Source organism: Mustelus asterias, chromosome 16 (genome assembly GCF_964213995.1).
Source record: "Mustelus asterias chromosome 16, sMusAst1.hap1.1, whole genome shotgun sequence".
Taxonomy (NCBI): Eukaryota; Metazoa; Chordata; class Chondrichthyes; order Carcharhiniformes; family Triakidae; genus Mustelus; species Mustelus asterias.
The window spans coordinates 24,980,755-25,005,942 of NC_135816.1; the positions used below are offsets into that span (position 1 = coordinate 24,980,755).

At 41.9% G+C, this 25,188-nt stretch overlaps 1 protein-coding gene and 1 pseudogene across 4 annotated transcripts in view; both read left to right on the forward strand.

Annotated features, from left to right (window-relative positions):
- Nucleotides 1-25,188, forward strand: part of septin8a (septin 8a) — a 61,592-nt gene that overhangs the window by 16,611 nt on the left and 19,793 nt on the right. For 2 of the 4 annotated variants that reach the window (XM_078230779.1, XM_078230778.1), the window contains 2 exons: nt 22,779-22,893; nt 24,741-24,936. In XM_078230779.1, coding sequence (XP_078086905.1) covers nt 22,779-22,893; nt 24,741-24,936 — 311 coding nt within the window. The remainder of the gene's footprint in view (nt 1-22,778; nt 22,894-24,740; nt 24,937-25,188) is intronic. The other 2 variants (XM_078230780.1, XM_078230781.1) reach the window with 2 other exon arrangements.
- LOC144505571 (small nuclear ribonucleoprotein Sm D2 pseudogene) lies at nt 2,537-2,954 on the forward strand (annotated as a pseudogene).

A 25,188-nucleotide genomic window follows, 5' to 3' on the forward strand; every position in this document is an offset into this window, starting at 1 on the left:
GTTGGCCTTTCTAAATGATGATTTACATTGTCCCTCAGAATTTTAATTTGTCCACCACCAAGGTTAGGCTGACTAGTTTGTAATCACTCCAGTTTTTACCCTTTTTCCCATTTTAAACAATGGTGCACTACTAGCAGTCCAAAAGTCCCCTGGCGTCACACCTATAGTTAGAGCAAATTGGAAAAACAATGCTTTCGTTATTTCCTTCCTCCCTTATTTCAACAGCCTGGAATATTCTTCACTGGGCATAGCCTTTCAAAGTTACAGATTCCTCAATATTTCTCCTCTAGCTTGTTCATCCCCATCCAATATTTCACATTCTCTCTGCATTGTCCCCCCACTTTTATGAACACAGATGTAATTTATTCATGAAAAACCATGCCCATGTCTTTCCATTCTAACACAGGTAATTTTTTAGTGTCTAATTGGCCCTACTCTTTCCTCGGTTGCCCTCGAACTTTTTATGTACTTATAACACCTATTTGGGTTTGTCTTGATTTTCACTTGCCAGTATATTTTTAACCCCTCTCTTTGCTTTACTCCTATCCCATTTAATTTCACCCCTGCACATTCTAAACTCCTCTAGACTTTCTGAAGTATTGAATTCTCAGAACCTGATATAAACTCTTCTCCCCCCGCCCCTATTCTATTATCCTATACAGTATGGTCCTTGATATCCAAAGGGCTCTAGATTTGGGTTGTTCCGTCTCTTTTATTTACAGATTTGTTCTGAACTATATTTCCTTCTTGAATGTCTTCCTCTGCTCAGCTGCTGATTTACCTTCAATTAGCTGTTTCCAATCCACTTTTGGTAAGTCATTTTTTCCCCTTTAGTAAAGTTGATCTTTCGCCCATGGAGGACATTTACTCCTGAACTACCTTTGTCCTTTTACTTAATTACACAACGCTAAATCCAATTAAATTTTGATCACAATCACCAAATGCTCTCCCACTGATACCTCTTCCAGCTGCCCAGCTTCATTCCCTGAAGCTAAAAGCACAACTGATATGCTTGCTGAATGAAGGCCTGAATGCATTGAAGATTTTTGTGCCTTCTGCATTTTATACTGATGCTATTCTAATTAAATTTAGTGTGTTTGAAATCCCCTACTATTATTGCTCTGTTGCTTTTGCACTTCTCAAAAACCTGCCTACATATTTGCTCTTCTGTCTCCCTCTGACTATGCGTGTATCAAGTTCTGCATCAAGAGGCAGATTGTTTGTCAGTATGGACCCAAGATAGCAGAACTTGCTAACCACTTCCAGCGGTGTGTTATTTAGTGTGATCAGGATAGAGATGTGACTGACACCTTGTCCCACGGTTTGCTTAATGCTTATAGTTAGGAAGGACAAGTTAAAAGGCATAAGAGTCTCCTGTTGGTTTTTTTTCTGCAAGCATCAGCTCCCCACGACAGAGGTTTAAGAGCAGTGTTATAAATGAAGTCTTAGATTTATTATCTAATGTCATAAAGTGCTTTACAGGACATCTAGCTGCCAATTATATCACTGGTGCATAATTACCACCTTTTAATCATTCTACAGCAGTTTGGAATCAATAAAGAAGCTGGCAGATGTTACACTGGGTCCATGCTTAATGTTGTCTGTGATTTATGGGGGTAAACTTCTGGTCACAGTGATGATGGGTAATGTCATATTTGTGTTAAGACTTGACTAATGTAGCCTCATTCCTTCTGAGTGTCCCATTTTTTATTTTTAAAACATACAATTTGGCAATCATAGAAATATATGACCAAAGATAGGCCATTCAGCCCAGCGAGCCTGTTCCACCCACTCAATTATATAATAGCTAGTCTCTGTCTCAACTTCGTTTATGCATCGTTATCCCATATGCCTTGATATCCTAGTCCAAGAAAAACTTGTTAATCTCAGTCTTAAATTTCATTTAACCCGGCATCCACAGCTTTCTGCGAATGAGATTTCTTGTTTTCCTCCACCTTTTGAATGCAAAAAATGCCTCTCTGTTTGTTTCATTTCTAAATGGCCTAACTCTCTTTATGATTATGCTCTCAAATTAGTTTGCTAACGCTGCTGGTTCTTTCTTCAAGGTCAGTTAGTGACTTTAGTATTGGGCTCGCTTTAAATTCAAGCGATGCTATTTATTCAGTAGTGTTACAAGTAGCTTACAATTAACACTGCAATGAAGTTACTGTGAAAATCCCCTAGTTGCCACACTCCGGCGCCTGTTTGGATACACTGAGGGAGAATTTAGCATGGCCAATGCACCTAACCAGCATGTTTTTCGGACTGTGGAAGGAAACCGGAGGAAACCCGGAGGAAACCCGTGCAGACTCCGCACAGACAGCGACCCAAACCAGGAATCGAACGTGGGTCCCTGGCGTTGAGGCAGCAGTGCTAACCACTGTGCCACCATGTGGGTGTTGCGGGCTGGGTCTTACAGAAAATCATTTTTAACTGTTACAAATTGAAAGAACACAGGACGTAACATGCAGATTAAATGAAATCTAGGCCCAAACCGTCAGTCGGGGCTGAAGGCAGCAAGCGGACATCAGGCAACATGAGTCTAGTGAACAAACGCAAGAGTGAGATAACTCCAGAGCAACTTCAGAAGCATGAAGAGGAAGAGTTTAACACTGGACCTCTCTCCGTTCTGACGCAGTCCGCCAGAAACAACACGCAGTTCCTCATCAGCCGTCGTAACAAGAAGAAGCTGCTCGGCAGAATCAAAGCCTTCTACGGACATTACAACATGGTGTTAGAAAACATCAAAGAAAGGTGGACTGAAAGTGCCGAAGAGTGGGAAAGGCAAGAAGAAGTCAAAACCGGTTAACGAGGAACAATACATCACAAAAATGTTCCTCCAAGGTGACTCTGTGATTGTTATACATGGAAACCCATTCATTTACTGGCAAATGAAATGCCCATTTCTGAGGGGGACTGCAACTTACAGTATCGAAAAGACAACTTGGAACTAAAGTCCAGCTTAAATCTTCTCTGTTTCTGACATAACTTTGCTAATAATACATTTTTTTGATAATATTTTGGAATTACTTTGTAACAAAATTCAAAAAACAGTTTTATTTAATTATGAAAAAATTGTGAAATTCTTGGGAGGAGAGGAGTTATCCATTTTTCTGTTGATTTTACCTGAAATGTTTCATTTTTTCAAACTGTTTTCTCCCTAAAATACATCTCTGCTCTTTATTATCTCTGACTAGCTGTACTCTATATTTAGCCACAGGATGCTGCAGAAATTACAGCCTGGGGTGACTGAATCAGAATTCTCTTCTTCCTCCCTTTTCAAGCAATTTGGCTGGGCATTGTGTTGGTTTATAGAACTCTGTTCCATTAACTTGTAACACCATATACTGGAACTCCAGCATGCTTTCTGTTATCTGCTTACATGCCTAGAGAATATACTTCCTTTAGCTTTGTTCTTCCTCACTTTTTTTTGTAAGCTAACTCTCACAGTTCACTGTTGTCAGAATCAGATGTGATACCTCGCTTGCTTCACTCTGATACTTTTCAGCAAACCAATGCATATGTCATCAAAATGGTGGTGTGACCAGTCAGTAGCCAAGCATGAAAGCCAATACCCCCCCCCCCCCCCCCCCCCCCGCCCCACAAAAACCAGCCTCCCATCCATTGACTCTGTCTACACTTCCCGCTGCCTCGGCAAAGCAGCCAGCATAATTAAGGACCCCACGCACGCCGGACATTCTCTCTTCCACCTTCTTCCGTCGGGAAAAAGATACAAAAGTCTGAGGTCACGTACCAGCCGACTCAAGAACAGCTTCTTCCCTGCTGCTGTCAGACTTTTGAATGGACTCGCATTAAGTTGATCTTTCTCTATATCCGAGCTATGACTGTAACACTACATTCTGCACTCTCCTTTCCTTCTCTATGAATGGTATGCTTTGTCTATATAGCGCGCAAGAAACAATACTTTTCACTGTATTTTAATACATGTGACAATAATAAATCAAATCAAATCTTGTTCCTCTACCTGAGAAATTAGTAGGCAATCTGTTTAGAGGTCACTGTTAATTCCTCAGGGAGGTGTGAGTGCAGCGCACAGAGTGAATGCCTTTTGGCACAAATCACCAAAAAAATATCTTCTGTTTAAAATTTATCGATTTGGCTGTCAGGGACATTCATCCCTAGAGAATTCTATCTCTGCTTTGCAAGGAGACAGTGGAAACTGGCACGTTTTCCTAATGTTGCAAAATTACATTAATCTTAAAGTAGTCTATTTACTATTACGGCTCAATAGCTACCCGACTCATTCGTTACTAGTGTGTGTCCTATTTGGGCCTATTAGCTGATTTGTCTGATACTGGAGGCTGATGTGAGGGGTGGGGGGAGGGGGGGGGGGTTAATTCCTTCAATTAGCTCGGGCAACTTCACCTCACTCGTGAGATAATTTTTATGTTCCGTCTCTGGTTATAGATGATTATTTTGTCAATCCCAGCAGATGCTTCTATTTAGCAGGGATATGAGATGGTACGCTCGTTATAAACTATTATTAGTTGTGCAATATTTAATAACTTTATTTTGTGCATTGCATCATTTCCACATATGCATTTGATTTTATCAATAGAACAATAAAACCAGCAGAATATTACATGTGATCTTGGACTCTTTATGCAGAAAATACTGTCGCGGACCCCTCCCATCATCTTTACCGTGACCACCTTCTGTTATCTGTTATTATCTCGATGTTTTTTTAATGATTTTGGATTTTAAGTGCATTCTTTTGAAAGCCCATAAATTCATAGCATTTTACAGCACAGAGGAGGCCATTGGCCTTTGTGCCGCTGCTGGTTCACTGAAGGAACTATTTAGTCTTTTTTTCTATTTTTAAAAAAAGAAACATTTTTCAAATGTTTTATCAACTTCCTGTCTAAAACTTTCCACTGCTGTTACCAGTTGAGCATTCCATGTCCTAACAATCTCTCTTTCTTTTGGTCTTTTAGAAGTAATCTTACATTTTTGTCATGCAGTTACAACTCTCTCAGTGGTTGACTTTTGGTTCTTATACTTATTTTGGAGTCAAAAATTATAGACAATTAGGGAATGCAGACATCAAGATAAATGTCCCCAAATCCCAACTCAATAATATATACTCTGCATTCAGCCCCAGGCTCCGCCATGTGAGTAAACCTCTTCAAGACAGACATTTACCAGGGATTTACATACTGTGTTGGCAATTCTGCACGGGAATGAGTTTAATCCTTGTGATATTCTTTTCAGTGTTTTTACGTAGCTATATACAGATCGAAATCATGGTGGCCAAAACAATATTGTAAAATTTCTTCTCTTCTCCTACTTGCATGTTCAGAATTGGTAGTTTTGGTGGGGGAGAAACAAAGTGATCTAATACTTAGCTTTCTGATAGTTCTTCATTGGTGCTGACCTGAATCAACCCCTCAGGTTTTACCCCTCATTTCAACTAAACAAGCTTTACCTTATTAAAATGATGGCTGAACTATGACACCTCAAAAGATTTAACAATTCAGACATGTGCTTAATACATTGTATGAAAGAGTTTGCAATTAATAGTATGATTTTCTTAAGTGATTCAATGTGTTGCAATCCCCAGGGACTGATATGTTTAGAAGATTTGAATTCCCAGTCACCAACAAAGAAGCTACAATCAGCATAGACTGGATATGTCTTAATAGGCAATTAATGCTCCAAACTGCAGAAAAGGATAACTCTTAAATCATGCCTTAACACCATTGAAAACCTACGCTGGATTTATACTTCACAGCACTCTCTAAGTGTGGCACGGTGGCACGGTGGTTAGCACTGCTGCCTCACAGCGCAAGGGACCCAGGTTCGATTCTCTGCTTGGGTCACTGTCTGTGCGGAGTCTGCATGTTCTCCCTGTGTCTGCGTGGGTTTCCTCCAGATACTCTGGTTTCCTCCCACAGTCTGAAAGACGTGCTGGTTAGGTGCATTGGCCATGCTAGATTCTCCCTCAGTGTACCCAAACAGGCGCCGAAGTGTGGCGACTAGGGGATTTTCACAGTTACTTCATTGCAGTGCTAATGTAAGCCTACTTGTGACACTAATAAATAAAATTTAACTTTAAAACTCTGCCGAATTATAGTCTTTCCATGACCCAATCCAAGATTACTCTCTGCTCTCAATGGACTCATTCCTCCCAGTTTTGCCAAGTTGTAACGACCAGCATTCATCAAACCGGTTTCCCACAAGTCTTCCAGAAATCCTGAATCAACTTTCAGCAGTAGAACCCACCAAAGTGATTTTTCCTCCTGGCCCCGCTGGGGGCAAACCTTCCTGTGTTCTTAAATTGCTGCACATTCTAATCAATTGTCAAACTTTCTCCATGGTAACTAATAAGAAAAAACAGTCTTTTCTCTCTGTGGACTGCAGCAACTATTGTTACTTCTCTCTCTCTATGTTCCTGTTCAAAGTCTCTGAAATACTGGGAGCGATTTCAAGCCGCACTCTCCATCTGTGGGAATGACGGCATGTGCTCAAAATCCAGCGAGTGCAATTTGCACTAGTGAGTTTGAGTTCCGATCTTACCAGCCCCTTGCCGGTGGAGTGGCGTGAAACATGCCGCAGGACCGCAGAAAGCCCATTTTAATACATTGGTATGCCATTAGCGAGCACTCTGTCCGGAACTCCTCTCCCCTACCCTTACCAGATATTCAGTAGCTGTCATGGCGTAGACATGAACCTGTCGTGGGGGCCTTCCTAGGAGTCGTAAAGGTAAGTATATCCCCTGGGGGAAAGGGACATGCCAGGCAGTGGCCTGGCAATGCCCCCGGTACTGCACCATGCCAACTTGTCAATGCCAACCTGTGCCAAGGGGCGGGCTCCAGTGGGAGCTTAATGGGAGTGGGGGGGGATTCACTTAGATGTGTTGGTGGCTGGGAGGACGGAGGAGAGGATGCTGGCAATGCCCTTTAAAGATGGCTCCCTGATCTCTGAGCAGCTGGGCTTTGCCAGCGTGTTGAGGCCCTACCTCTGAACAACGGCATGAAAGACACACACTTGATTTTTTTTGGCAGTGTAGTAAAATCTGGAGAGAAAGCCGACCGGTTTATCTGGAGAGAAACACGCCAGTTTTCTCACTGGAATCAACACTGCCATTTTTTTGGGAAGATTGCGCTAGGAAAGTCTGCAATAACGGGAACATCCCCTCAGCCTTTGTGTTCAAGTGTTAGACCTGGCACGTGGATTTCGATTCAATCTGACCTGAGCCACACCCCCAATGGCAACCAGGCCACGGGGGTTGAGAGTGGCAAAGAACTTGTAGAAGATCACTGGACTGACTTCAATGTTCCAGTTTACCTTAAACTAGGGTAGAGAGAGAGAGAGAGTCAGTCCCAACACGTAATTATCTTAAAACCTCAAATGGATTATGGTTAGTCTGCTAATTGGGTAAAATCTCTGTCATTACCACATTTTTACAGAGCTTGTAAAGAAATGTGACTAATTGGAGAGGTACAGATCTCCTCCTGTTGGCTGCACGCTATTTACAATAACTCCACAACAAGGAAACCAATGCCACCATACTCCCACAAAAGTATGGAGTCAGGGCCCCAAAATTCCTCTTTAGCAACAACTGGGTTTATACATTCTACCACAAAAGTCCAATTTAAAGGTGAAATTGAGAAAGAATAATGGCCATTTTCTGCATGGCAAGGTCTGCAAGATATAACAGGCTACAAGATGAAGGCAGGTAAAATCACCGGCTTCAATGCACCCCTCCCCGGTGAGCTCAACGCATTCTATGCCTGTTTTAAGCAAGAGGCAGTGAGAGCACGCCCTCCATCCCGGAAGTCTTGGACGAACCTGCATCCAAGGTTACCATCACCGACATCAGAGCAGCCTTCTCGAAAGTTAACCCATGGAAAGCAACTGACCCAGATGACGTACCACGACAAGCACTCAGATCCTGCGCGGATCAGTTGGTGTAGGTATTAGCAGACGCCTTCAACCTCTCTTTGCACCAATGTAAGGTCCCTATTTGCTTCAAGAAAATGACCATCATTTCAGAACCAAAGAAACGCCAAACAACGTACCTTAATGACTATCGTCCAGTGACTCTGACATCCATCATTATGAAGTGCTTTGAAAGGTTAGGCATAGCACCAATCAATTCTTGCCGACCAGACTGCCTGGATCCATCACAGTTCGCCTATCACCGCAACAGGTCCACAGCAGAAGCCATCTCCCTGGCCCAACACTCAAGCCTACAGCGCAGCCTTTAACACCATTATTCCTACGAGACTCATCTCCAAACTTCGTGGCCTCCCTCGGTTCCTCCCTCTGCAGCTGGATCCTAGACTTGCTAACCCACACACTGCAGTCAGTAAGGATAGGCAACAACACCTTCTCCACGATCATCCTCAACACTGGTGCTCCGCAAGGCTGTGTCCTCAGCCCCTTTCTATACTCCTTATACACCCTTGACTGGCCAAATTCTCCTCCAACTCGATTTTCAAGTTTGCAGATGACCCTATCGTGGGTCAGATCTCAAACAATGACAAGACACATTACAGGAAAGAGATAGAGCATCTGGTAAACTGGTGCAACGACAATAATCTCTCCCTCAATGTCAACAAAATGAAGGAGATAGTCATTGACTTCAGGAAGTGTAGTGGAGGGCATGCCCCTGTCTACATCAATGGAGACAAAGTATCGATGGTTGAGAGCTTCAAGTTTTTAGGTGTCCAGATCCAACCTGTCCTGGTCCCTCCATGCGGGCGCTATAACTAAAGCCCACCAACCATGGGTTATTTTCTCAGGAGACTAAGGAAATTTGGTATGTCCGCTACAACTCTTTCCAACTGCTAAAGATGCACCATAGAAAGCATTTTTGCCAGTAGTATCACAGCTTGGTAAGACTCCTGCTCTCCCAAGACCGCAAGAAACTACAAAGGGTCAAACCAGCCTCCCATCCATTGACACTGTCTACACTTCCTGCTCGGAAAAGCATCCAGCATAATCAAGGATCCCACGCACCCCGGACGTACTTTCTTCCACCTTCTTCCATCGGGAAAAAGATACTGAAGTCTGAGATCATGTACCAACCAACTCAAAAACAGTTTCTTCCCTGCTGCCATCAGACTTTTGAATGGACTTGCCTCGCATTAACTTGACCTTTCTCTACACCCTAGCTATGATTAACACTACATGCTGCACTATCTCCTTTTCTTCCCTATGTACGGTATGCATTGTCTGTATAGCAAGCAAGAAACAATACTTTTCACTGTATACACTAAGTGGGAGATAACTAAGATAAAAAAAACAAAGTTCTGGAAGTACTCAGCAGGTTTGGCAGAATCTGTCAGCGAGAAACCGTGAGAAATCGAGTTAATATTTCATGTTTGTGACCTTTTCATTGGAACTGGGAGAAGTTAGAAAAGTAATAGGGTTTAACAAAGAACAATACAGCACAGGAACAGGCCCTTCGGCCCTCCAAGCCCGTGCCGCTCCCTGGTCCAAACTAGACCATTCTTTTGTATCCCTCCATTCCCACTCCGTTCATATGGCTATCTAGATAAGTCTTAAACGTTCCCAGTGTGTCCGCCTCCACCACCTTGCCTGGCAGCGCATTCTAGGCCCCCACCACCCTCTGTATAAAATATGTCCTTCTGATATCTGTGTTAAACCTCCCCCCCTTCACCTTGAACCTATGACCCCTCGTGAACGTCACCACCGACCTGGGGAAAAGCTTCCCACCGTTCACCCTATCTATGCCTTTCATAATTTTATACACCTCCTATTAAGTCTCCCCTCATCCTCCGTCTTTCCAGGGAGAACAACCCCAGTTTACTCAATCTCTCCTCATAACTAAGCAAATGAAATGGAGGGTGGGAAGAAGAAGGGGAGGAGAGATTAAAGGCAAAAGGTTTCCTAATGCAAGGCCAAATGGGATGAGTAAAGAAAGAAGAGATACTTCTAGAGGAGGTATGAATGACAGGATAGCTGCTCTCTGAATGGGAAGTAAAGGAAATCAGAAAAAAAAGACAAAACCAAACCAGCAAAGAAACATGAAACAAAATGGGGATAAACGTTATGGTCCAAAATTGTTAAACTGAATGTCAAGTTCGCAAGGCTGTAAAAGTGGCCAGTCCAAATACAGGATGCTGTTCCTCGAGCATGCATTGAGTTTCATTGGAACACATCTCGCCTAGGGCAATAAGGAAACATGGTGGAGAATTAAGCTTCCAGTCACCTGTCATTTTGGGGCCATTCTTTCTGGCAAACCAAATTAAACAAACTGAGGGACAAAGTGAGGACAAAACAAAAATAAAGTAGAAATAAAACTTGAAACACTAAACCAAAAGGTGATTAAAGGGGTTGATAGGGCACTCTAGTTAATGGGGTGCCCAACGAGCATGGAAGGCCTCGATGGTGCCCAGGGACACCCGGTTGTGAATGTAGTCGCAATAAAGGGGCAGACAGTCAGGTTGGATGGCCCACTCGGCCATCCGCTGCCTGGACCTGTTTATGGCAAGCTTGGCCAGGCCCAGGAGCCCATGCTTGTGAACTGGAAGAGAATTAAACTAGTTGAAAGTGCTTTTAATTTTAAATTAAATTGATGACCCTAAATGATTGATGTCAATATTAGCTAAGTAATTACCAGCCCTGCATCTGCCCCAATTAGTGGTGTAATTGTATTGCAGATTAGGTGGGATAAATTGATGGCACTTAAATTAATGATGCCCTAAAACTAAAATCTCTTTCGTAAGGAACATGTATTACTTTTGTGAATTGATTCCTATCGAAGTAGTTCCTCACTGTGGCCCAAACTCTGGAATGCAATGTGTTTGCTTAAATTCAATGTGGCCAAACAATTATGCGTGTGCAAGTTTTCATTCATGCAATTGTTGGAGTAGCTACTGTGACTTCAGTTGCTCAGCAGAGCCTTTCTCTGATGCCGAGGAAATGTCTTTATATTGAAGCTGCATTGCTGGCTCATGTTGTTGGAATGACTGTACGTTTTGCTTAGCTACCTTGTGGGAAAATGTACAGTTAATTTCAATTTAAGTGCTTGATTTGTCATCCCTCCCAAAATATGGTTAGAAAACATTTCAACTGACGGGCAGGAGGCATAATAGTTTTTAATCTTCCCCACCTGCCTCTTTTAAAGACCTGTCACGTCAGCTCTGAATGTTAAGTGATGCTGAAATGGAATTGTTAATGAGTGGGACTGATGAGAATTTTTTCACACCGCGACATGTCACTAGTTCTGAAGTTCATTATCAAGCCACCTGTGCGCAAAGACTGACAGGTAAAGGTTTGTGTCTCTGTTTGTTAACAGACACTTGCTTAACCAGTGCCCTGATCATGATGCAAAGATCAATGTTATTGCATTCAAATCAGCAATGATCAATGTCAGATAAATGCCTTTTTAAAACTTTTTTTTCCCCAAGCGTATGCATCTTCCCAGACAAAATGCTTGAAAATAGATTCAAGAATAAATCTGAGGAAGTGGGAACCTTCTGAACTGTTCCCCATGTTGTGGAATGATAAACATGCAGTATCCAGCTGGCAGTTATCTGAGATAGATAATGTTGGGCAGAGGATGACGGGAGTGTCTTCTATTAAAAGCTGCCTCATGACAAGCCAACGCAGAAACTGGCTAAAAGGCAATACTACAAGAAATTATGAGACATCCACTGGTGACTATCAGCGGGATGGAGGCAGATGTAGGATACCCACAGCGTGTGTACTCATGTGTGTCCATGTGCACATGTATACATTTTAGACCTGGACAATGTCCTTTTTAAATGTACTGATTGTGCCTCAAAATAAAGAAGTTATCGGGGCATTTTCACAGAGACTTGCACCTCGCTATCGCTGAAGCGATGCTTATGACTTGTGTGATCTGCAGAGTCCAAATTCGAAGGGAATTACACACAGGTCATCTCCATTACATAATGGAGCCTGGCCACCTGGAGTCGAGTTGTCTGCTAGGACAAAGGACCCTGCAACCATCCTTTCAACTTCTTAATGTTTGGAACACTAACCATCTCAGGAACCCAGACAAAGGAATGCACCCACTTTGTCAAAACTAAAGTGGAAAGATGGGAATTATATGACATGACTCCGCGGGCTGGGAAAACCAGTTTTACTGTCTTGCTGTACTGTAAATCAATCTGCCATCTACTAAACAGCAACACAGAAAAAGGTTTGAATGCCTGGCCCCATTGACATTTTTTTTCGAGCGGAACTTCTGAACTTCTATACCATTACCTACAAGACTAATTAATCTCTCCACCTGCCTATGTCATTGTGGAAGTCACCTCCACTGGAAAAGCCTATTATCCAGCATCAGTTATACCTGCTGACCTCTGAAGGAATGCACCCTTGGACTTTGATTTTGGACTCGTGTGAAACAATAATTCCGTACTCTGTGGCCTTCGCCCTATAAATAGTTTTTCTTCTATTCCTCATGTATTATAGAAATGCACAGGGGACTATGCAGCGACACTCCTACATTTTGAGTGTGTGAGAATAAGCCACTAAGTTTACTCTATCTCGAGTTTTCTGTGTGGTTATTAATAGAACTTGGATTCACTCTGTAGTGGGTAAGTTGTTAGAAGGTATTTTGAGAGATCTATAGGCATTTAGAGACACATGGACTGATTAGGGACAGTGGAAAATCATGTCTCTCAAATTTGATTGAGTTTTTTGAAGGGGTAACCAAGAAGGTAGATGAGGGCAGTGCAGTTAATGTTTTCTACATGGACTTTAGCAAGGCCTTTGACAAGGTACCACATGGTAAGTTGTTGCATAAGGTTAAATCTCATGGGATCCAGGGTGAGGTAACCAAATGGATACAAAATTGGCTTGATGACAGAAGCCAGAGGGTGGTTGTAGAGAGTTGTTTTTCAAACAAGACGCCTGTGTCCAGTGGTGTGCCTCAGGGATCGGTGCTGGGTCCACTGTTATTTGTCATTTATATTAATGATTTGGATGAGAATTTAGGAGGCATGGTTAGTAAGTTTGCAGAAGACACCAAGATTGGTGGCATAGTGGACAGTGAAGAAGGTTATCTAGGATTGCAATGGGATATTGATCAATTGGGCCAGTGGGTTGACGAATGGCAGATGGAGTTGAATTTAGATAAATGCGAGGTAATGCATTTTTTTGGTCAATTGAACCAGGGCAGGACTTACTCAGTTAATGGTAGGGCATTGGGAAGAGTTATAGAACAAAGAGATCTAGGGGTACAGGTTCTTAGCTCCTTGAAAGTGGAGTCACAGGTGGACAGAGTGGTGAAGAAGGCATTCGGCATGCTTGGTTTCATTGGTCAGAACATTGAATACAGGAGTTGGGACGTCTTGTTGAAGTTGCACAAAACATTGGAATACTGCGTGCAATTCTGGTCACCCTATTATAGAAAGGATATTATTAAACTAGAAAGAGTGCAGAAAAGTTTTACTAGGATGCTACCGGGACTTGATGGTTTGCATTATAAGGAGAGGCTGGATAGACTGGGACTTTTTTCTCTGGAACGCAGGAGGCTAAGGGGTGATCTTATAGAAGTCTATAAAATAATGAGGGGCATAGATCAGCTAGATAGTCAATATCTTTCCCCAAAGGTAGGGGAGTCTAAAACAAGAGGGCATAGGTTTAAGGTGAGAGCGTAGAAATGCAAAAGGGCCCAGAGGGGCAATTTTTTCACACAGAGGGTGGTGAGTGTCTGGAACAAGCTGCCAGAGGTAGTAGTAGAGGTGGGTACAATTTTGGCTCTTAAAAAGCGTTAAGACAGTTACATGGGTAAGATGGTTATAGAGGGATATGAGCCAAACGCGGGCAATTGGGACTAGCTTAGGGTTTAAAAAAGGGGTGGCATGGACAAGTTGGGCCGAAGGGCCTGTTTCCATGCTGTAAACCTCAATAACTCTATGGATTACACCAAAACCAGGGGGAAATCAAAACCAAAACACCTTTCTGTTTACAAATCATAGAATCCCTACAGTATAGAAAGAGGCCATTTTGCCCATTGAGCCTGCACTGTTAACAATCCCACCCAGGCCCTATCCCCAAAACCCCACGTATTTACCCTGCTAATCCCGCCCCCAGACATCAAGGGGCAATTTAGCATGGCCAATCAACCTAACCTGCACATCTTTTGGAGTGTAGAAGGAAACAAGAGCACCCGAAGGAACCCATGCAGACACCAGGAGAACATGCAAACTCCACACAGTCACCCAAGGCCGGAATTAAACCTGGGTCCCTAGCACTGTGAGGCAACAATGCTAATCTCTGAGCCACTCTGGGAGGTGAGCGAATAAATCAGGCCTGTTTAAATTAAACCCCCTTCTGTCCATAACACTATAGTGCAAGGTGAGGCGGGTCAGTCCCAAGAACTACATCAGCCAGTTTGGAGATTGAACCCACACTGATGTTGTTCTGCACTACACTCTAGCCAACTCATCAATTGAGGTAACAGCCATCTCCTCCCTGTCTACCCTATCAGTTTCCCTTAATATCTTGCAGCGATACGCCTCATGGAATAATGGTGACTTTAATTTTAAGGAAATTATTTTCCCATTCTGCTTTGCCACATTTTAGGTCCTCCACATAGTCCACCATAGTTGGGTTTTTATGCTTTATTCCAAAATGGGGAAAAAATATTTTGTAACCAATGCCTTCCTCTAACTGTGCTGCTCACATTGGAAAGATTAGTATAACCCACAGTTTCCTCTTCCTCGCTAAAATTCAGTGGCGAATGATGCTGCACAATTACTGTCAGCAGCAAACCTTTACTTTGAGGCATATAGCTAAAGTTCAAAGAGGAATGAGAGGAGCAACTAAATAATCGACAATTAGAATAGCATAGAATTCCTACAGTGCAGAAGGAGGCCATTCGGCCCATCGAATCTGCACCGACAACAATCCCACCCTGGCACTATCCCTGTAACCCTATGTATTTAACTTGCTAATCCTCCCTGACACTAATGGTCAATTTAGTATGGCCAATCAACCTAATGCGCACATCTTTTGGAGTGTGGAAGGAAACCAGAGCATTCAAAGAGAACCCACGGACGCGGGAAGAATGTGCAAACTCTGCACAGTGATCCGAGGCCAGAATTGAACCCGGATCCCTGGCGCTGTGAGGCAGCAGTGCTAACCATTGTGCAGCCGTGCCGCCCCACACCATTAGTGGCCTTGCCTTCAGTTGCTGAAGCCCCAAGCTTCAGAATACCCTCCCCACAGCATCCCAACTCTCGCCCTCACCTTCCTCCCTAAAACACTGCATAAAACCTGCCTCTTTGAGATTCACTGACAAGTCAGGAAAATGTGCTGTCCCTTTCAACTTGGTTAGCAGGGATGAAACTGGAATTCGTATTTTTAATTTTATTCTCTGATGTTTGGGATGTTCTGAAGTAATTTACTGGTGAGGTGAAGTTGTCCTATGTCTCTGATATATTTAAATGTTCCAAAAGAATAGCTACCTATATTCTAAATGAGAGGCAAAAGAGAATCAGGAATTTTAATTCTGAGCTCTTTGTGTTGTGTCTGTCCACCGACAACATAAATTGGACCTGTGGGCTCTGGAATATTACAGCAAGGGAGGGAGTGTTACCTAAAATGTTTACTCCCGGATCACCTCCATGTAACAGTTCAAAACCATGAAGCAAGATAATAGGGGGCCAAAGAAAAGTAAAAGTCTCCGTTTATGATGTTTAGGATTATAGGCCAACCCAACAGACTTTTCACATCCTCGTTAATAAAACTGTATCGCGGATGGATCCTCTCAAGTTGCAGCATAAAAGTAGCACTAACTTCATATATATTATTTTCAGGGTTCAGCAGTCGTCCAGTTGGGTTAAATTATTAGGATGAGTTCAGCACCATGATGAACTATCTAGAATTAAGCTAAATTGTTGCTAGTTGGGATAATTGAACTGCCTTGGAAGGAAATTGGAAAAAGATTCAACACCTGGGTACAGGCTTCCTGTGGTCCGATGCTGATGTAATGAAAAAAGACCCCATTGAGCCCTTGTCATTCTGTCTGGGAGAGTCACCGTCTCAAGATTCATTCTGTGTGTTCCAAGGATTAAGAGACCAGCTGCGTCCACCCATACTACAATGAATGATGTTACAGTGGTGCAAATACAAATACTGTGCTAAATAATGGTCACCCTTACTTTCATCGAAGGAAAGGGGATTTTCTTTCCCCCCCCCCCCCCCCCCTCTTTTCGAGGTCACTGGTACAGCGAAGAATAGCTGAAAATGAAGACTGTCAATTAGGGCTTTTGCATTGCTACTCTTGATCCTGAAGGTGAAAAAGATCAACCAGGCAACTAATGTTGAATCCAGTTCCCTCACTGGCCTTGTGTGCTATGTTTAGTTCAAACTACCCACAGCCTGTAATCCCAGCTTTATTGCTGCCAGTTATATAATTGCACAGGCTACAATGAATTTCCTTTGCACCACAGTGTCAGATCTTCCATAACACAAGCCTTTACTGTAGTTGATGGAACATGGAGCACTAGGACATTTTTATGGTGCACAAAAACAGCTTAGAATTTATTTTGATGCATCATTCCTTCCCATTATCGACCCAACATTAAAGTTAACTGTTGAATGAAACAAAATGAAAGCTGATTTAATGTAACTAAAAGTTAGGAACTCCCGTTCGATCACTGGCTCTTCACAGAAACCTTCAAGTACTTAATTGATGCCTGGCAGCACACGGATTGTAGTAGGACACTGATTCATGGTGTGTGATTTCCTTATCTTGCAGCAACATGGGACAATTGGGGGAGGAATGATTAAATTGAGTGAGTGTAGGGATGCTCTGCACAAAGATGTCAATAAATAATCGTAACTGAGCATCTGGGTGTGGAGCAGATATGTTAAGAGTTCTGGGGATCATGTTTATTGCTTTGTATGTTTGCCAGGAGGAGTATTTGGGATATAACAAAGAGGGTAACTAAAATAGAAAGGGGTGTGGTGATGGGAAAAATTGCGTGTTTCTAGCAGAAGGAGCTGAGATCAATTTGGACTCGGATATTGCACCTCCCAAACACTGCTTTCCATGTTCAAAATAGAAATACATATTAATTTTATATTCTAGGCTTTTCCAATGAATTTGAGTTCATTTATGCATTGGTAAGCTGATTCATAATTAGTATTGCCCCAGTCGGATCCTGTTACAGCTTAGGGGAGGTGTTTCTCTCTGACAGACACAGAGACATACAGACACATGCACCATTTATTCTTAGCACAGCCTTGGCACAGAATGAAACCAGTCCTTTGCTGAAAGCTCTGGCATATTGTTGTCTGCAACAGTTCCTCGGATGTTGTGGTTAGCAGTTTGCTTTTGTGCAAAGCAGTATTTCCTTGGGGCTAATGCAAATCAAGTGAGGCTTGTTTTGAGTCAAAATAAATTGACTTTTTTGGTTTAAGGCTTCAAGTGTAGCATAAACAGATGACTGTTATCAGTTTAAACGATCTTTGTGTTTTACCTTTGGAAGAAAATTGTTTCTTCAAAAGGTATTCCAGAATGATCTTGGGGACGTATAACTAACAAAAAACACAATCGCCTACAATCAAACTACACCCAACTTTCCCGTATAAAAATACATGGGCCATCCAAATACCTCAAGACATTTTAATATAAGATGCTATGTATGACTGCTTGATTTGTGCTTGCTCTGCTGAAGAGTTTGAACAAAATGTTTCCTGTGGCGTGCGGGTGTACAGAACTGTGATCATGAACTGATGACAGAATGACTTGGGTATTCTGTCAAGCAGTTTGCATTCCCTTTGACCAGAAGCTGTTACCAAATATGGACATTATGGTTAGCATTGCTGTCTCACAATGCCAGAGGCCCAGGTACGATTCCAGCCTTGGGTGACTGTCTATCTGTGTGGAGTTTGCACGTTCTCCCCGTGTCTGCGTGGGTTTCCTCTGGGTGCTCCAGTTTTCTCCCAAAGATGTGCAGGTTAGGTGGATTGGCCATGCTAAATTGCCCCTTTAGTGTCCAAAGATGTGTAGGTTAGATAGATTAATCATGGTAAATGCGCGGGGTTATGGCGATTGGGCTGGGGGAAGATGTTCTTTCGGAGAGTTGGTGCAGACTCGATGGCCCGAATGGCCTCTTTCTGCACTGTAGGGATTCTGTGTAATATGTTGGCCTCAGTTGAATGGAGCAATGTTCATTTCAAGCCCTAGATCTGCCTAGATGTTCTTTAGAACTCACCCCCCCTCCATCCCACTGCAATGTTTGTATGTATCCAAGGATTAAAATGGTGTACTTGTTCTCTGAGACTTCAATATGGACATGGTAAACAAATGTGGTTGTGTAAGATTTGATATACCTTGAAATCCAGTTGGGAAAAATTAGATATTTTAAATTAGGTGACAATTATTGCCTTTTTGCAACAGATTTGTCAAAATAAAATCATGTGATCAACTCCCTGTACATGGCATAAAGTTATATGGAGATTTATTTCTAAATATATCTTCTGTTCCTGCCTCTTTCCATAACTCAATTTCTTAAACCTTAGTTTAATACCTGCATTTGGTTAATAATACCTGCAACTTAATGTATGAACTTGTATCTGGATACAGGTTTTAAAAATCTGTTCCAATAGCGAGCTCCCTCAACAAAGGTCACTATCATGGGGGGGTATAGACTTAAAGTAACAAACCAAATGATTAGAAGGAAATTGAGAATCTTTTCACCCAGAGGATGTTTGGGATCTGTCTGCCTGAAGTTATGGTGGAGGCAGAAACCCTCGTCATGTTTTAAAAATACCTGGATATGTACTTGAAATTCCTTAACCTACTGGGCAATGGACCAAGAGCTGGAAAGCGTATTTGGCTGGCTGGATAGCTCTTTTACGGCTGGCATGGACACAATGGGCCAAATGGTGGGATGTAGCAAATTTTTTATGAGAGACAAGTTTACCCCTTCAAAGTCCTTCAACTAAATTTTCGGCATCCCATGAATCCCAATTGCTTGAATCCAGTGAATCAATAAACAAGAGTGAGCTGTTGAAAATAAAAAGCAAATTACTGCAGATGCTGGAATCTGAAACAAAAACAGAAAATGTTGGAAAATCTAAGCAGGCCTGACAGCATCTGTGGGGAGAGAGAATAGAGCCAACGTTTCAAGTCCGGATGAAGAGTCATCCAGGTTCAAAATGTTTGCTCTGTTCTCTTCTCCACGGATGCTGCCAGACCTGCTGAGATTTCCCAGCATTTTCTGTTTGTGTGAGCTATTGAAGGATATATATCAGCACAGCAAACATGTTTTAGGCAGAGCTGCTACTACAGGGTGACCAGGCTTTCTTGGTCTGTGATCCATGGCTTGCTTCTTTCTCAACTAGCAAAGTTTAGTGAGCCAGGTTCAAGTTGGGAACTAAGAGACTTTCCTCCCATTAGAACTGTTCCACTTTGTTCTCCTGTTTATTTATGATTAGCTCGAGAGGGTTGTTTTTCTGAGTCTGATTGTGCCAGGCTGTAGAGGCTTTTGTAATATTTTACTTAATATTGAAGCAATCATTGTTTAGATTACACACAGGGCTCTGTTACAATTATCACCAGGCCTGGGGCAACAACATTCAATTTTAAAAGCAGAGGCTTTGCTGGTGACACCTACCCAAATCGAAACAGAGTCAGTATTCGTTTTGTGTACTTATCTTCACAATTATGTTGTGGATCTGTGAACGGCGAATGTTGGGTTTCTGATACGCCCATTGTTGATCAGATTTCTGCCTATCTCTACTTAGATTTCTGTTGAATTCTGGTCTCTTTCAGGTTTGCACCTACCCATACTTTCCACTCCTTGCAACCTCCTTCTCCCCGTACAGAGTGGAGTTGATTTGTGCTGCACACATTAGATCTACAAACCATCTTAGACTGGCCAAGCTGGCCATAAATAGGTCTAAGCAGCGGGTGGTTGAGGGGGTTGTCCATCCCCACTGTCTGCCCCTCTTCCGCGACTATGTTTGCTGCTGAGGGTTACTGCAAAGGGAGCACATGATGTCCACTGGCATGATCTAGGCCTTGCGTGCCCGATGGACACCGTGGGGACTCGGGTGTTCTGCCGACTCTCTTTAATCACGCATTGGTGTTTTAAGTTCCCTTTGAGATTCTGTTTACTTTGATGCAAGATCCCTTCCAGGATCTGTCTTTTAATTTCTCCCTCCAATTTGTTGATTTAGACTATTTGGTTAACCCAAAAGAAGCGCACACCATCCAATAGGTGAATCTGCCTGATAGCCATTCCCCTTTAGCTTTTAACCCTGAGCATGCTGTGTGATCTCTTAAAACATTAAATATAAATCTGCCTAACTGCCAACAGGAAATGAATAATTTAAAATGTTTGGTAAATCATTTAAGCTGGCGGCAGCACTGTGATTATAAACAGTATCACAGCTTATTGCTGTATGTTGACCTCAGCTTCCTTGTGATTCAGAGTGTGCCTTTACCTGAAACAGTACCTAGCTAAACGTCATAAAACTCAGAGGTCAAACCTAGCGCCCACATAACTGCATTCAATGTTCACTTGCTTTAGGCTGAAGGGTATACACTCCACCAGACTATAAACCAAAAGACCAGTTTATTTAGTATATCAATTAGTTCACAATGTTTAGTACGAATAGTATTTTTATAAAAGACACAAACATCTGAATTACTTTCTGTTAAAACAACAAACGCTAATTTCATAATTCCTAAGCTAAAATTTATCCTTGAAGCACAAGCCATTCACCTATGTCATGGACTGTTACCTCTGAGTCTTTGCAAAACCCATTAGTTCTGACTTTGACCTGAATTATATTGCTTCCTGCTCTCTGCTCCAATTAGCAGACTCCTAACCACAAAGCTGTTTGTCAAAGGGACCAGTAAAAACCCAGAAACACCCCCTCCTCTCGACACCTTAACAATGTCATCACCCTGGATACAATGGTCAGTCAAACCCAAAAGATATTCTGGATGGTTCTCATAGCCTGTTTGTATAATCTGTGACATCTGGAAATTACACATTATCCAGGCTGCTGTCAAAGGAGCTTGACATCTTTGACTCTGCATTTCACAGATTATAGCATATTAAACTCATTTAATAGGTGTGGGCCGCAAGCATGTATTAATGTGTTGTTTTCATCCCATACCATATGTTCCTGCAGCATGCAGAAAGCACTAGCAGTAACTAATGTCAGCAGCAATTTCAGTTGATCCCTGGTGGACTGCCTACTTGTGCTTCACATGTAATATAATCCAAGTGTATGCTACCTACTTTAGTTTTGATTGGAAGTTTACAACTTAAATTAATCCAGTTTCTCCAGAGATGCCATCAATTCTCCAATTCAAATTATCTTTCTGAATCTTTTAAAATACTTAAAAATGGAAATATTGACCTATTTTCAGCGTTACCAGTGCACTAATCAGTGATGCAAAGGCCTGCAGTATTGTGTTGAAATGTACTGTAGCTGATACAGTAGGATGTCAATACTTACCGTGTTAATGCTATGTTTTTGTAAGCAAAGGGATGAATCTAGGTAATTGGGTTGGTCTACTGGTCACAACGATAGTGTAAGCAACTAAAAATAAAACAAGTATTGAGTGTTGGTTATGCTTCAATTAAATTATCTTCAGGGAGCTTTAAGGGGCGTCTGGACAAATACATGAATAGGATGGGAATAGAGGGATATGGTTCCCTGAAAGGGTAGGGGGTTTTAGTTCAGTCGGGCAGCATAGTCGGTGCAGGCTTGGAGGGCCGAAGGGCCTGTTCCTGTGCTGTAATTTTCTTCTTTCTTTGAGTTGGGTGACAGCGTGTACAGTGCTGTAAAATCTAATGTAAAACTCGCTAGAATCACTTTATTAAAACAATATGATGATGGACTGTAAATCACCCTCTATTAGATGATGTATGATTGGAATACAGGATTTGTTAGAATAAATTTTGACTTCTGGGGTTAATTCACCCTATTGCTTTTCATAATTTAATAAGCCTTTGTCATCACTTTTACATTCAAAAGATGATGGATCTGCGACAATTTACAGATTAACATGATCGTTACCATTGTGTTTAATTGTTCAGCACTTGTTTCTCTCCCCCTCACCTTGGTGAACAACTTCTGTGGAATTAGGATGAATTTTGTAATGAGCGCTCCAATCTACCACAGTCTTAAAATCAGGCACTACGCGCGTCAATCCAGCCATCTGATTAAGTGACATCTGGAAATTACACAGATGTCACTTAATTAAGTCAACCACATGTTTTTTGCTGTACTGATGATCATTGAGATGAGCTTCAGAATGTGCGAAGGAATTCACTTCCAAATTAAATATTGAAATTAAAATTTAATTACAGTTAAGAGAGGTCATGAGGTGGCAATCAAAATAAGAGTTGCCTATTTTTTGTTTCATTGGTCCCATCAGTAGGGAAGGGGTAGGGGGAGGAGCATGACTGATTATTACTTTTTTGGTCAAGAAGGCACCAGTTGAGTTACAGCCACTGCTAGTATTCATCCTAGACTTTCTCAGTTGGGAGGTTGCTAAGCACTGCAGTTGGGTGCAATGTACTAGGAGGTGTATAGTAAGGAGGGGAGAAATATAAAGAGTAAATAACATAGTTGGGATTGTCTAACCTTCAATTACCAGGGCAATTGATGAATATAGAAGACAATGTCTACCTCTTTCTGTTTATGTGGGTATAAAGTGCTGATGCTGTGTCTTGCATGGCGTGCTACAGTCTCTCGTTGTTGTGCATGGATGCATATCACTAATATTTGTTCCATAATCTATAATGTAAATCATGTTTCTCCCTTTGCTACAGGAGGTGGAGAAGCGTAACCTTAACCTTGGTGGTCATGTAGGTTTCGACAGCCTCCCCGATCAATTAGTCAGCAAATCTGTATCACAAGGCTTCTGTTTCAACATTCTTTGTGTAGGTAAGTATTGCCATTGGATAAAAACCATCAGCTTAGCATGGGCTACGATGTACAGTAACTAGGTGCAAGCCTGTCAGCTAGTTGAAATGATTATCGATTATTTTGATTTTTAAAATTGTGGCATGGCGGATCATTTGTTGGGTTACTGCCCTTTGGGAGGTTGTACTGGTTTGGTCTGAGTTAATTGTTGCCAGCTGAGTAGCCATGGGTGGGATGACAGTTGAACTGGGAACACTCGTCAAGTAGAAGAAAAAAGAATCAGTTTGGATTCCTGCTTATTGTTCTCTAATGAACCATTGCGAAAGGCCAGAAGTAAAATGACCTGTGAGTCCCTTAAATGTTAAATATTCTACTGTCACTCACTTCTCTCTTTAATTGCACATATCACATGAGTCCTAGAGGGCTGCTGGGTATGCATGTGAGAGATTAGAACAGAGCATCAGTGGATGTCATCAAAAGTGGTACAAAATACTGGCGCAGACATTTGCAATTTTGATATATTATCTCTATCTTGGTTCCATGTGTATTTAAATGTGTGTAGTCTGATCAACTCTTTGTAAGTCACCCCTGACAGTTCTGTTTTTAATCCATAAAGATTTAAATTGTGATAGGTGTCTTTAATTTGAATTAATGTTGAATATGCGGCAAATCTGATGTAATCTGATCCAAGGGGATTGTGAAATGCCTGTAGAGATTTTAAAATAATGCAAGGTTTTAAATTTAAATTGTACTTTTCACCCTTTTCAAAGTTTCACTCACTATGCCTTCTAAAAGTAACTTGTGGTATTTAATTCCAATGGCTAATTTTCATGCATTGTAAAATACTTGTTGGTGCCTTCCGCAGTCAATTAACCGTTATAACACAGCCCAATTATATCTGCACATGTGCACTTTCAAACAAAAATGGTTAAGTAGCAATTGGCAATGGGGACCCAAGGTTAATTTTCCTGTTGACCTCTTTCTCCTCCTCCTCCTCCTCCTCCTCCTCCTCCTCCTCCCCCCCCCCCCCCCCCCCCAATCCCTCAACTCGGGAAACTCAAAACAATATGAGTACCCAATCTTTATTTCATCTTAGATTAGCAATCTAACTAAAGACCAAAGGACAAACCTGAGATGTGATAAATTCGTCAATTGAGCACATGTTTGCATTGTCTAAAACATTTGTCTGCCCTTGCCAAAAATAATCATTTGAGATATGAAAGTGAGAGAAAAGCATAAACAGAGTAATAAATTTGCTGAGCGAGTTATAGAGCATTAGTCACTGGTATAAGATTTGAATAATAAAGTGGTCCTCTGTTGTTCATTGTGTAGATATATCTGCCACATTACAGAGTGATTAAATATGATTCTTGTCTGCATTATTTCTCTCATTTTTTTCCCCACCTCATCCCACCTCACCCAACCTCACCTCGCCTCATTCCATCTCATCACACAGCAAGTTCTGATCTGCTGTCCAATTATTATACTTAGCAGTTTGGTACAACTCAGGGGCTTGCTAGGACATTTCAGAGGACAATTGAGACTCAACCATGTTGCTGTGGGTTTGAAGCGATGGGCCTGATTGGGTAAAGACATTTCCTAAAAACAAATGCATGAATCAAATGGATATTTACAAGAATTTGGTAGTTTCCAGGTCATCCCTGATACCAGATTTTTTTTAAAATTCCAGTTTTATTTAATTAACTGAATTTAAATTCCCCAAGCTGCTGTGGTGGGATTTGAACTCATTTCCCTTGATCATTGGCCAATGGCCTTCTGATTACTAGCCCTGTATCATAACCATTATGCCACCTTACCCACTACATTATTACTTTCAAATGTTTAACTTACTTCTCTTGCTTCCTTAGGAGAAACTGGTATCGGTAAATCGACGTTAATGAACACTCTGTTCAACACAATGTTTGAAAGTGAGGAGGCTACTCACTATGAGCCAGGTGTTCGTCTAAAGCCACAAAGTTACACTTTGAAGGAGACCAATGTAGATCTTAAACTGACTGTTGTTAATACAGTGGGATTTGGTGACCAAGTTAATAAAGAGGAAAGGTAAGATCTTGAAACGAGTATGGAACACAATTAATCGGGAATGTTTCCTTTTTCTTTTCTCCTATGTTAGCTTGCATGTTCTGTTTTTAAGTTATTTTGGAAAACCGCCTTTCCAAAACACTGCACGGCACCTGCTGACCAGGTTATTGGCTACGAAGTTTGCTCCTGTGTCTTTCTCGGTGGCATTCTGCATTCAGCGCAGATATCTTTCCTTCTTCTCATCTTTCACGCACCCCCAACCCAGCGCTTCAA